Below are 12,499 nucleotides of genomic sequence, written 5' to 3'. Positions count from 1 at the left end.
CGGCCTGCAGTCCGAGGGCCGCGGCGGCAGGCGTGGTTGGGTTCGGCTCCCGTGAAGGTGCGCGCGGCCTGGGACCGGCGCCCGCATCTGCGGTGCCCTTGGTGGTGTGCAGGGGAGGGGAAGGGGAGGGGAGGTGGGGGTGGAGGAGGAGGAGGTGGGGGTGCCGGCGCCAGCGCCTGGATGGCCACCGGCGGCGGCGACGGGGAGTGGCGCTAGGGTGGTGGGGTGGGGGGGAGTATATCCAGTAAAATGGGTCATACTGGTCGCGCTCACTTGACCTCGCGGTGTACAACTATTACGGAGCCTGAAGTCAGCGAGAGCAGTTGGCTGCGAGATGACGAAGCTTACAGATCAATCATGCATCGGGTTCTCCAATCAGGCGAGAGGTTACAGCTTGCAGCAAGGGTTTGCATCCGAGACACGTCAGATTGGCGTCAGATTAGTTGACAACGCAAACTGCCAGTGCCTGCCAAGCTTATTTTTCTTCTTTTGCAGCTGGAAACCACCTAGGCGCTAGGGCGCACACCGTTTCTGTATATTTTACAACAGTAACTGCACATCGACGTTAACAAATTAGAGCTCCCGTGTGTCTAGTTGTGAGTCGTGACTCGTGATAGCTAGCGATTCCCCAACTGAGAATCTCAAGAAAGGGCATATATTTTTCTCAAGGAATTGGACGGGTACAACAAACCTGTCCAGATCAGATGGTACTGCATCGGTACTCCATCTGAACGTGGCCATGAAAAGGGCGAGCGTTGTACTCTGATACTCTCAAAGCTTTGGAGCTTCATCCAAAGGTGACTATGGAACTTGCAATGTTCATTACACCAAAAGGTGCAATGTTCATTACACCAAAAGGTGATTACGCCTCCATGAATGACGCTATGTTTGCAAGAAGTCAACTTTCCTTGCTTGCAAGGATTTCTCTTCAGAAAGAAACCACCACCACTTTACACGTGGCATACAGTACTCCCTCCGTTCTAAATTATAAATTGCTTTGATTTTTTAAAATATATAGCAAAATCTACATTTAAAAAAAAGCTAGAATAACTTACCATTTAAAACGGATGGAGTAGTAAGTAGTTGCCTATTTTCCCATTCATACTGTTACGACTGTGTACTGCTGCAGTGACAGATCTAGGTTTTTACCTTTAGGTATGCGCAGTAAAAAAAAATCTTATATAATTCGATGAAAATTTTCTTTCTTTTATTTTTTTTACATTGAAAATTTCTACCTATCTCTAGACGGACCCCAGGGTATGCGGTGGCCCACCCTGCATACCCTGTGGGTCCATCCCTGTACTGCTGTGATACCTGAAACCAAGACCACTGAACTCTGAACCCTGTTGCTTTACACCTTCAATTCCAGAGCCCAGAGTCGGTTTAACGTCGAAAAAGGAACTGACTATTGTTTCCTCTTTAGCCAGTACCTGTCCGTTCGTGAAAGGTAGCAGCTTGATCAACCATCATTATGTGTTGATGCCTAACCTGTCATTTTTCCATTTTTAAGACACAGTGTTATTAATCGGGCCAAACTGAAAGGAACAAACAGCAATTGTTCTGAAAAGCGTGACTAGGACTTCCAGCTAACTCCAGAGTCCGATCCGATACATCGGTCAGGCCCGTCGGTGCAATCTGCGTCTGTTATGAACGGTATACGGTACAAGAGGCGCAACCGCTCCAATAGTGGCTGAATAGGTCCGTCTAGTTATTTTTTTAAGTGAATTAATATTTACCTATTAGCTTGAGGGTTATTTCGCAAAAGGATATTTTAGAGTATAAATTTTTGTAATTGGGATTATTGAGAATTAAGCAGAAACGATCTTAATTGTTTCCGGCTTCCTTTGGGAGCCGGGATTTGCCCTAGCCGTCGCCTATTCATCTTCTCCACGCCTGCAACCTTGCGACGGCGCCCCACCGTCGGCAGCGAGGCCCCAAGCCTGCTCCTCCTCCCTCACACCCATACAAGCTACGCAACGTTGCTGGTAGGATCAGGAATCCTATCAACCTGGTATCGGAGATGTCAGGTTCTCCTCCAATTCCTCCGCTGCCGCCGTCCAGTCCCCCCCCCAATCCCTCCGCTGCCGCCGTCCTCTTCCTCCGCCGTGTCGGCGGTCTCCCCTGTGGCCGCGTCCCCCGCGTCCTCGGGTGCCCGGCCCCTCACGCTGGAATCCCTCGCCGAGGTTGTCGCCGAGATGTCGGCAAATATGGCCCTGATGAACCGGAGTATCGCGGCGATGCAGGCCACGTGGACAGGGCTCACGCAGCAATCGCCTCCGCCAGCGTCGTTGCCTCCACCGCCCCCGCCGCAACCAACCCTTCCCGTGCCGTCGGCCGCGCTCGCCGATCACTCCGCGGCTGTGCCGTCCGTGAGTCTCCCGGTGCTTCCGAGCACGGGCCTCCCCCTCCACCTTCTTCAGTGGCCGCCCTCGCCGTCACCAATCCCGTCATAGGCGATGGCGGGTTCAGCGGCCGCTCCGGTCTACACCATGGCCACCTCCACGTCGACGTTGGCACTACCGCCTGCCTCTGCGGGTGGGGACGAGTCCCTGCCTCTCACCCCCGGCGTCTTCTATGGTGACGCTGCGGGTAACCTCTACTACAGAGGCGCCACATCCTCGGTTGCGCTTCCATCGGGGAGCGACGCAGCGGTGGCTACCGCCATGGAGGGTGGCGCTCCCGCCGCCGTAGCTGTCCAAGGAGCACACGTGCCCTCGCGTTTCTACAAGCTGGAGTTTTCGATGTTTGATGGCAGCGTCGACCCCCTCAATTGGTTGAACCACTACGATCAAATCTTCCGCGGCCAGCGCACCCTGGCCTCGGACCAGATTTGGCTCGCCTCGTACCACCTCCGCGGCGACGCCCAGACGTGGTACTATGCGCAGGAGCAGGATGAAGGCATGCCAGCTTGGGATCATTTTCGCGCCTTGTGCCAACTCCGCTTCGGGCCCCCAACGCAGGGCATGCGCCTCGCTCAACTCGCACGTCTGCATTTCACTTCCTCGGTACAGGAGTACTCCAACCGCTACAACACGGTTCTCTGCCACGCGCGTGATCTTAACCTGCGACAGAAGGCCGAGCTCTACGTCGGCGGTCTTCCGGAGCACATCCAGGTGGACGTCGAGCTGCAGCACCCGCCTGACCTGCAAACCGCGATGTACCTCGCGCGGGCCTTCGAGTGCCGCGCGGTGGCCTTCATGCCGGCGTAGCCGTCCCAGCAGCAGGGTGGGCGAACCCCACCACGGCCGCTCACTGCAGCACCACCAATGGGAGGGGCGCCTACCACCCAGCCGTCGGCCCTGTCTCCTACGGCTACCGGTCAGCCACGCTTTCGCCGTCTGACTTCGGTGGAACAATTGGAGCGGCGCCACCAGGGTCTCTACTTCAATTATGACGAGCAGTATGCATGGGGCCACGTGTGCAAGTGCCTTTTCTACCTCGAGACCGTCCACGAACTGGAGTACGCGGCCGCAGAAGACGAAGTGGCTGTGCCACCGGAGGATTTGGCTACTCCGGGCGAGGAGCCTGTAGCTAATGCCCTAGTTGTCTCTATGTATGCTCTCGCAGGGATTCGAACGGAGAACACAATGCTCCTGCCTGTGACGCTGAAGGGCGAACGCCTCCTCACCTTGCTGGACACCGGGTCCACGCATACGTTCCTCCAGGGCCATGTGATGCGCTGTTTGGGGCTCTCTTCCTCTGGCGCCGCGCACCTCCGTGTCACCGTCGCCAGCGGGGAGCGCCTGCCGTGCGAGGGGATCGGCCGCGACATTCCCCTCTCCATCGGTGGCGCATCGTACCCCATCACCTATGTCGGCCTCGCGTTGGGCTGCTTCGACTTCATTCTCAGCATCGACTTCTTGCGCACCTTGGGGCCCCTCACCTAGGACTTCGACGCCCACACGGTGTCCTTCCGGCGGGGCACTCGACGCATCACTTGGCAGTGCGAGGGCTCTCCACCGGCGCCTCAGCACCTGCTGGCCACGGACGCGGCCGACCAGCATCGCCCCTTGCTGGACAGACTCCTACAGCAGCACGGTGCCGTCTTTGAGGAGCCGCGTGGCTTGCCGCCCGTGCGGCCATACGACCATCGGATCCATCTCCTTCCCGGCACGGCGCCTATGGCGGTCAGGCTGTACTGGTATCCACAGCTTCAGAAGGATGAGCTCGAGCGTCAATACGCCGTCATGCTAGAACAGGGCATCATCTGGCCCTCTACGTCCCCGTTCTCTGCCCCTGTCCTTTTGGTCAGGAAGGCAAATGCCTCTTGGCGCTTCTGCATCGACTACAGGGCTCTCAACGATAAAACATCAAAGGACAAGTTCTCGATTCCGATGGTCGATGAGCTTCTCGATGAACTCCACGGCGCCAAGTACTTCACCAAGCTTGACCTCCGCTCGGGCTATCATCAGGTGCGCATGCACCCTGAGGATATCGCCAAGACTACGTTCCGCACTCACCATGGGCACTTCGAGTTCCTGGTCATGTCGTTTGGCCTCTGCAATGCGCCGGCAACCTTCCAGGCACTGATGAACGACATCCTTCGTCCCTTCCTCCATAGGTTTGTGCTAGTTTTCTTTGATGACATCCTCATCTACAGCACATCATGGGCAGCACACCTCCAGCACGTTGGCCTCATCCTCAGCGCCCTTCGAGCACATGGTCCATTTCTCAAGAGGTCCAAGTGCTCCTTCGACGCCTCCTCCGTGGCCTACTTGGGCCACGTCATCTCCGCTGATGGCGTCGCCATGGACAGCGACAAGGTGGAGGCAGTCGTAGCTTGGCCGGCCCCCCGCTCACCCCGCGGTGTTCGGGGCTTCTTGGGGCTGGTCGGCTACTACAGAAAGTTCATTAAGGACTTCGGTTCTATCGCTGCGCCCCTCACACGTCTCCTGCGCAAGGAGGCGTTTGCCTGGGATGAGGCGGCTGACGAGGCGTTCTCTAGCCTCAAGCGCGCTTTATCATTGGCGCCTGTGTTGCAGATGCCGGACTTTGATCGGCAGTTCATGGTCGACTGCGACGCCTCCGGTACCGGCTTCGACGCGGTGCTGCACCAGGGGGCGGGTCCCCTGGCCTTCTTCAGTCGGCCGTTCGCTGCCCGTCACATCAAGTTGGTGGCTTACGAGCGCGAGCTCATCGGCTTGGTCCAGGCCGTGCGGCATTGGCGGCCGTACCTCTGGGGCCACCGCTTCCTCGTCCGCACCAACCACTACGCTTGAAGTTCCTCCTAGATCAACGGTTGTCCACTATTCCTCAACATCAGTGGCTCAGCAAGTTGTTCGGGTTTGACTTCGTCGTTGAGTACTGGCCGGGTCGCCTCAACACCGCCGCCGATGCGCTCTCCCGCCGTGATGAGGATGGCCCCACGGCGATGGCTGTGTCTGGGCCCTCCTTCCGCCTCTACAACGACATCAGGGCAGCCTTGGCGCTGGACCAGGAGGCCGGTGACCTCCTCCAGCAGCTGACCAGTGGGGCGCTGGATGCCCCGTGGCGCGCCGAGGACGGCTTGCTGCTCCATGGCAAGCGTGTCTTCATCCCGGCCCATGGCGACCTACGTCACCAGGTGGTGGCGCTGGCACACACGGCCGGCCATGAGGGCATATAGATGACCCTTATCCGTCTCCGCCAAGACTTCTACTTCCCGGGTGACCGCGCACTAGTGTAGGACTTCGTCCGCTCTTGCGACCCGTGCTAGCGGAACAAGACGCCGACAACGCACCCAGCAGGGTTGCTCCAGCCCCTAGATGTTCCATCGCAGGTGTGGGTGGACATCTCTATGGACTTCGTCGATGGCCTTCCCAAGGTGCATGGCAAATCGGTCATCCTAACGGTGGTTGATCGGTTTTCCAAGTACGCACACTTCATCGCCCTCAGCCACCCTACACGGCTGCGTCGGTGGCGCGCGCCTTCTTCGATGGCATTGTGTGCCTCCACGGCTTCCCCACCTCCATCGTCAGCGACCGCGACCCCGTCTTCACCAGCAATTTGTGGCGTGATCTCTTTAAGCTTTGCAGGTGTGAAGCAGCGCTTGAGTACGGCATTCCATCCACAGACGGATGGGCGGTCCGAGGTGGTCAACCAGATCATTGTGATGTACCTGCGCTGCATCACCGGGGATCGTCCTCGCTCCTGGGTCGACTGGCTTTCTTAGGCGGAGTACTGCTACAACACGTCCTTCTAGACGGCGCTCCGGGCAACGCCGTTCGAAGTGGTCTATGGCCGCCCCCACCGCCCCTACTTCCGCTCCAGCATGGGGCGGCTCAGACTCAGGTGGCTGACACTATGCTTCGCGATCGCGATGCGTTCCTGGAGGAGGTCCGGGAGCGTCTCCTTTAGGCACAGCAGTACGCCAAGCGGTACTATGACGGGCATCATCGCGACGTGTCCTTCGCGGTGGGCGACTGGGTGCTTCTGTGCCTCCTCCACCGTCCTATGCAGGTCCTCGTCACGCACTCGAAGGGCAAGCTCCGGCCACGCTACGCTGGGCCGTTCATGGTGCTCGAGCGCATTGGGCCGGTGGCCTACCGTCTACAACTTCTGGCCGGCGCTCGCCTTCATGACGTCTTCCATGTCAGTCAGCTGAAGGCTTACACGGGAGCTCCCCCGGCTGCTCTAGTTCCTCTTCCGCCGGTGCAGGATGGCCGCCTTCTTCCAGCGCCTGAGCGGGTGCTGCGCGCTCAACTCCGTCGCGGCGAGTGGCGCGTTCTTGTCCAGTGGCAGGGGCTTCCGGTGGATGATGCGACATGGGAGCCGCTGGCAGAATTCAAGGAGCAGTATCCTGAGGTCCAGCTCGAGGACGAGCTGTTTGACGAGGCGGGGAGAGATGTTATGATCGGTATACAGTACAAGAGGCGCAACCGGTCCAATAGTGGCTGAATAGGTCCGTCTAGTTATTTTTTTGAGTGAATTAATGTTTACCTATTAGCTTGAGGGTTATTTCGCAAAAGGATATTTTAGAGTATAAATTCTTGTAATTGGGATTATTGAGAATTAAACAGAAACAATCTTAATTGTTTCCGGCTTCCTTTGGGAGCCAGGATTTGCCCTAGCCGCCGCCTGTTCATCTTCTCCACGCCTGCAACCTCACGACGGCGCCCCGTCGCCGACAGCGAGGCCCCAAGCCTGCTCCTCCTCCCTCACACTCATACAAGCTACGCAATGTTGCTGGTAGGATCAGGAATCCTATCAGCGTCCCTTTTGCAATTGTTGTTACTAATTCTTTGTTGAGCTGGGAACTGATACATACTAGCCTGATGCCCGAAATAGTCCAGCCTTTCCAGCAGACAAACACTGACCAACACGCATCGGTTTTCAAAAAGACACTGTACAAACTAGGAAGTCATAGTTTATAGGAAACAAGCCCATGTGTACAAGCAAAGCCCAAGGAAACACAAAGCCCGCTACGCAAAGCGTTTTTTCTTTGTCTTTCCACTCCCCGCCCTGAAACAACTCCAGTTCCCCAGGCTCCAACCACAGGGCTCTCTATTCCCTTCCTCTGAAAGTCTGAAGACATGGATCTCTGCAATGAGCAATTTTTACTATAATCTGACACTACCTCTGGAATACAGGAGAAGTGAAAAAATAGCACTATCCAATACTACCTCTTTCCAGATATATGAAACTTTCACTGGACAGGTTGACTATACACATGTTTTTTTTTTTTTTGATTTAACACAGAGAATTTTCGCCGGTCCACACACCATTCTCCTGGTTCTTTAGAAGCTCTGGCATCAGTAAGTTTGCATATGCTACCATGATCATCTTTAGCCTAGCTAGGCCCTCGACTGGCTACCACATTGACAAAAAAAAAAATGTGCAGTTAAAGTTCTCATGACGAGCATATGATGAAGTCAGAAGACAGTAAAACTACAATCCCTTTTGGGATAAATTAAAAAATGGACTGATGAGTGAGGACAATGTCCGCAACTTCTGCTCGTAGGACCTCAACCTCCGGAGCATCTGTTAGCTCCTCGTCTTCAGAAGAAAGGCACAGAATGCATAAATCGCCAGCGGAACTAACCCGTCGAAGTCGTTTGGATCCATTCATATCAGTTGTCCTTTTAGAGATACGAGTACTTGCGAACATTTCCCTGATTGCATTATGCCAGACTGGCTTAGCTACCTCAAGAAAATTTAAAACGGCCAAGACCGGAAGATCAACACTTCCCACATCAGGTTCTTCCTTGTCATCTCGTCCATGGAAGTCTGATCCACCAAGCTTCAGAAGATTGTAAGTATCTGCTAGATCACTCAATCCTGTTCAAGAAACATTCACCTGTTACTCACTGAAAAGTTCAGATATAGCACACAGATATAAAAGACACAACGAATACTTGAAGTGCTATAACACGAACATGGCCATCTTGTTCATACCAGATACTTTCCCATCGCTCCGATAAACCTCAATACCATGCAAACCAGCAGCTTTCAAATCCTTTACCACAGCAGCAGTGTTTTTCAGTGCCCATGGATGAGCTAAAACTGCTACACCCCCTGTTCGACAAACTAGTTGCACCACAGATTTTCCATTGGGCTCACTACCTCTACAAATGAACAAAACAAGTTCAACACTGTAAAATGATTCCGCACACCTGATAGGGGACGAATCATAAGCAATTAAGCATACTGCGACTTACGTGGCATAAGCTGGTCCTCCATCGTACAAATACCTGCTAAAGGCCTGCCTTAGATTCTCCACATATCCAGCATAAACCATGGCCCGGGCCACATGTAGTCGGCCTGGAGCGACTCCATTCCCTGCTATCTTGCAGACATCTTCCAGCTTCATTGGCATGCCAAGGTCCTTAAGTTTCAGTAACATCTGGTTGGCGCGCGCATACCGGCCATCCCTGATACTGGCCAGAAACCTTTCTAACTCTTGAGGTTTAGCAGGCCCCCAGGCACCATAGTATGCAAGTATGTGCACAGGTTCCTCAGCTCCCGTTTCGTCACCACTAAGAATTAAGCACACTCTGTAGTGTATAACAAAAGCATGCCGGGGCCATGTTTTGCGATTATACGATCGTGAGAGGAGTGTTACCTAGGCGAGTGCACGGCGCTGATCTCGACGCCAGGGATAATCCTGATTGGATATTGCTTTGCCGCTTCCACGGCTTCTGGGACGCCGGCCATAGTGTCGTGATCAGTCAGCGCAAGCACTTTCACCTGTGCTGATCAAAAGGCAGTTCACACGTGCATTAGCGTGTAAAGCTGAAGAATCTACAATGCAGATCTCACACGACCAGTGAACTACACAGCTGACTCTAGGTTGACACCTCACAAAGCAGCATGCACTGAGCCACTGACAGCAGACTAGGAGTCATACGCGCGTTTATGCGAGTATGCAAAGGAACAATGCCTGAACTATGCACACTTTACTGATGCAGTCTGTTGCGAAAGCCGAAAGCTTACCCCGTTCCGGTGTGCGCGCTCCACGAGGTCGGCAGGCGAGAGCGAGCCGTCGCTGCGCGCCGAGTGCGCGTGCAGCTCCACCGCCACGCGCGGCCGCCGCCTGCCAGCATCGGCCGCCTCATAGTCGCCCACCGCTTCGCGACCAGGGCAGGCCCAGCTGAGCACGGACCTCCGCGCGGCTACCTCCTGCTCCGTTGGCACCCTCGGCCTCTTCCTCCTCTTCTTCTTCTTCTTCTTCCTATTACCCTTCCTCTGCTGTACTAGCTCCGGATCTCCGGCGTCCGGCGCTGGCGTGGCAATGGCATCCGCCGCCACGACCACGCCCTCCTCGGTGGAACCACCTGCGGGAGGAGGCACCTGCCCCATCGAAATTCGAAACCCTGCTGCGACTGCGAGCGTGCGCGGCGTAATAATGAAGTGAGTGTGATGAGTGGGTGAGGACTTGCGACTTTGTCAGGGCTTTTAAGATGTGCGGTCGCCATCAGCGATTCAGCGACAAGGGAGGACCGGGGTCCAGGTGCGCTGCGCCTGCGCGGTGGACGAGGGAGAGGGAGGACGCAGCCTCTCGGGGGTAGGGCCGCGCCGTGCTCGCGTCGCGTGCCGGTCGTCTACAGCTTGACAGACAGCTATGAATGTGGCGGCCATGCGCACGCATGCGTGGGCCTCGTATGGTGGGCCGAACCGCGGTGGAGTGAGAAGTTGTCATCGTTCAAGCCAGGAAATCGATCCAGTGAGAAGTTCTACCTGCCCGGGCTCGGCAGGCTAGAGACTGACTAGGACTCTAGGAGTCCAGGACGTATTCATAAATTCGAGCCTACAATAGGCCCATAACTGCTCCAATCAGGAAGCCTGCAAGGTTGGGCCTGTTTCCGACTTTCTCACGTGACCAAACCCACCAAGGACACATCCAGACCACTGCCCACCTATCGATTGGGCCGTATCATTTCGACTAAAGGCATCTCCAACTATATATAGTATAATATAATTGTCTCAAAAAATATAATATAATATCTCCAAAAAAATATAATTATAATTATACCTAAAAAAATATATAATATAATATAGCACTAGCTATAAGCCAGTGAGAGAGGGCATCTGAAATATTTGAGACTGTCTTTTAGGCCCCGTTTAGTTCCATCCAAAAGCCAAAAATTTTTACATAGTAACTGTCACATCAAATCTTGCGGCACATGCATGGAGTACTAAATGTAGACGAAAAAAAAACTAATTACACAGTTAGTCGAGAAATCGTGAGACGAATCTTTTAAGCCTAAATAGTCCATAATTGGACAATTTTTACCAAATACAAACGAAAGTGCTACAATAGCCAAAAGCCAAAAATTTTCGGAACTAAACACGCCCTTAGCTCCACCCTAGACTTTTCTTTTTATTATTCAGACTATTTGGAGATGCTCCAAGAGCACCTTCGATGACCAGCTCTAAGATAATATGAGATGACACAGAGAAGAGATACATAAAAAAAAAATCTCTTTAGCTAGCAGAAATAGAAAAGTTAAGCATTTTACACGTATCCATGTATGAGAGTGTCTCATCTAGGTGATGGCTCCTGTAGTTCAACAGTGAAGTCCCGTTTCCTCCTCAGATCACTGGTCATCCACAGTGACCCACTACTGGGCGTCCGATGCTGCCTGCTGCCATCCGATCCCCGCAACGCTCGCCTCCCACACGCAGGCCCGCACGCCACGCCAGCGTTGCAGCACCACTGGGCCCCCCCCAGCTCATTACACCCTAGGTTGTCCGCACCGCGCAGCGCTAAAGCGGCCGGTACGTCAGCGGTAGCGTACCGCGCGCCCGCAAACGTCTTAGAAGCGTACCGGCTGCACAGGAAACCGTCACAGACCGCGCGGAAGAGCCACACTAAACACTGTAGCAACACTGTAGCAGAGAGTTTGAGAGTTGGGGAGAGAGAGGGGAATAAAATATGGAATAGTGGGTATAGAGTATGTGATAGAGATACTATGGATACGGGAGAAATGGGTATAGAGTAGAGAATCTCGATAACTAGGATAGAATATTCCTTTTTAGAGATGGAAATAGAAGTGGACAAGTGCGGATAGCCTTACCTGCCTCAATCGACAAATCCGCCGCTGGCCCTCCGCCACCTGCGACCTCCGCCCGCCGCGAGTCCACTTGCGACCTCCGGAGGCCACGCCGCGCGGCCGCATCGCCTCGCAGTAGCGCCGCCGCTACTTGCGGGGCTCGGCGGCGCAGCCCCACGGCACGGACCTGGAGCAGCGCCGTCGGGTGGACCTGACAAGCTGTTGATGTTCATCCCCATCCACACCGCCCAATCTGGTGAGTTCATGTCGATCCACTGCATATGTGAACAGATCCCAGGATAAAAAAAACCCTTCCTTTACACCGTCGTCCGTACTGGGCCGCCGCGGCCTCCACTGCCGTCGTTCCCAGCCTAGCGTTTGGCCGTCCCTTCACCTGCCGCGGCCTTCGCCGTGTTATCATACCAAAACTTCAGATCCGTTAATTTATATTTGCTCAAATTGAGATGATGCAGCTTTTAGGTGCTAAGATTAGTTTGCAGGTTCCTTCTAATTTTCTTGATGTTTAGGAATCCCAAACTGTGCAACCAGTCCTGCTGCATCCTTTAGACTGTCTCCAACAAGGGAGACCTAAATACGACACCTATTTCCGATTTTGGGGTACGTACAGGGAAAGGTAATGCACCCATAACTCAGACCTCTCCAACGGAGACGCAAAAGCAGAGTCCCGTCCGCTGCGTCTCGCGAAGAGGAGATTCGCGTCCGGGCCTGGGCTAGCGGCGGCGCCCAGCCTTCACCGGCCACCGGCGCGGGGCGGCGCTCACCCTTCATCGGCGCGCAGCGCCCCAGACTTCACCGACGCGTGACGGCGCCAGAGCTGCTCCTCCCGGCCAGCGGTGGTGCCCAACCTTCACCGGCGACTTCGGCGGAGGTCCACGTGAACCTCCGGTGAGGCCCCATGGACGGCGCGAGCTCCTTCCCCTCCCCTGTCCCTCCCATGGATGGCGCGAGATGCCCCTGCGCCAGCTGCCCAGATCCGGCGGGTGCGGGGCGAGCACAGCCGAGTGCGC

At 55.0% G+C, this 12,499-nt stretch overlaps 2 protein-coding genes across 2 annotated transcripts; one reads left to right on the top strand and one right to left on the bottom strand.

Moving 5' to 3' along the window:
• The first annotated feature begins 5,371 nt into the window (after positions 1–5,371).
• On the top strand, positions 5,372–6,876 carry LOC136470601 (uncharacterized). Its single transcript, XM_066468388.1, has 3 exons — positions 5,372–5,563; positions 5,875–6,093; positions 6,337–6,876. The coding sequence occupies exons 1-3, from the start codon at positions 5,372–5,374 to the stop codon at positions 6,874–6,876; spliced, it is 951 nt and encodes a 316-aa protein (XP_066324485.1).
• A 479-nt stretch (positions 6,877–7,355) lies between these two features.
• On the bottom strand, positions 7,356–9,802 carry LOC136474877 (uncharacterized). Its single transcript, XM_066472454.1, has 5 exons — positions 9,412–9,802; positions 9,041–9,165; positions 8,637–8,954; positions 8,374–8,543; positions 7,356–8,256 (listed from the first exon to the last, which is right to left on the bottom strand). Exons 1-5 carry the CDS (start codon positions 9,775–9,777, stop codon positions 7,889–7,891), a joined length of 1,347 nt encoding a protein of 448 aa, XP_066328551.1. The 5' UTR covers positions 9,778–9,802; the 3' UTR covers positions 7,356–7,888.
• Between the last annotated feature and the right edge of the window lie 2,697 nt (positions 9,803–12,499).

The sequence above is a fragment of the Miscanthus floridulus genome, chromosome 8, assembly GCF_019320115.1.
Source record: "Miscanthus floridulus cultivar M001 chromosome 8, ASM1932011v1, whole genome shotgun sequence".
Lineage (NCBI taxonomy): Eukaryota > Viridiplantae > Streptophyta > Magnoliopsida > Poales > Poaceae > Miscanthus > Miscanthus floridulus.
This window is presented reverse-complemented; position numbering and strand designations above follow the sequence as displayed.

Bases quoted from the DNA above. Each gene is read 5' to 3' on its own strand.
- LOC136470601 (XM_066468388.1), top strand. From the start codon at position 5,372: ATGGCTGTGTCTGGGCCCTCCTTCCGCCTCTACAACGACATCAGGGCA. The intron at 5,564-5,874 runs GTGGTGGCGCTG...CATCGCCCTCAG, and splicing joins ATGGCGACCTACGTCACCAG to CCACCCTACACGGCTGCGTC. The intron at 6,094-6,336 runs GTACCTGCGCTG...CGTCTCCTTTAG, and splicing joins GTCAACCAGATCATTGTGAT to GCACAGCAGTACGCCAAGCG.
- LOC136474877 (XM_066472454.1), bottom strand. From the start codon at position 9,777: ATGGGGCAGGTGCCTCCTCCCGCAGGTGGTTCCACCGAGGAGGGCGTG. The intron at 9,166-9,411 runs GTAAGCTTTCGG...TGATCAGCACAG, and splicing joins AGCGCGCACACCGGAACGGG to GTGAAAGTGCTTGCGCTGAC. The intron at 8,955-9,040 runs GTAACACTCCTC...CTTAATTCTTAG, and splicing joins AGCGCCGTGCACTCGCCTAG to TGGTGACGAAACGGGAGCTG.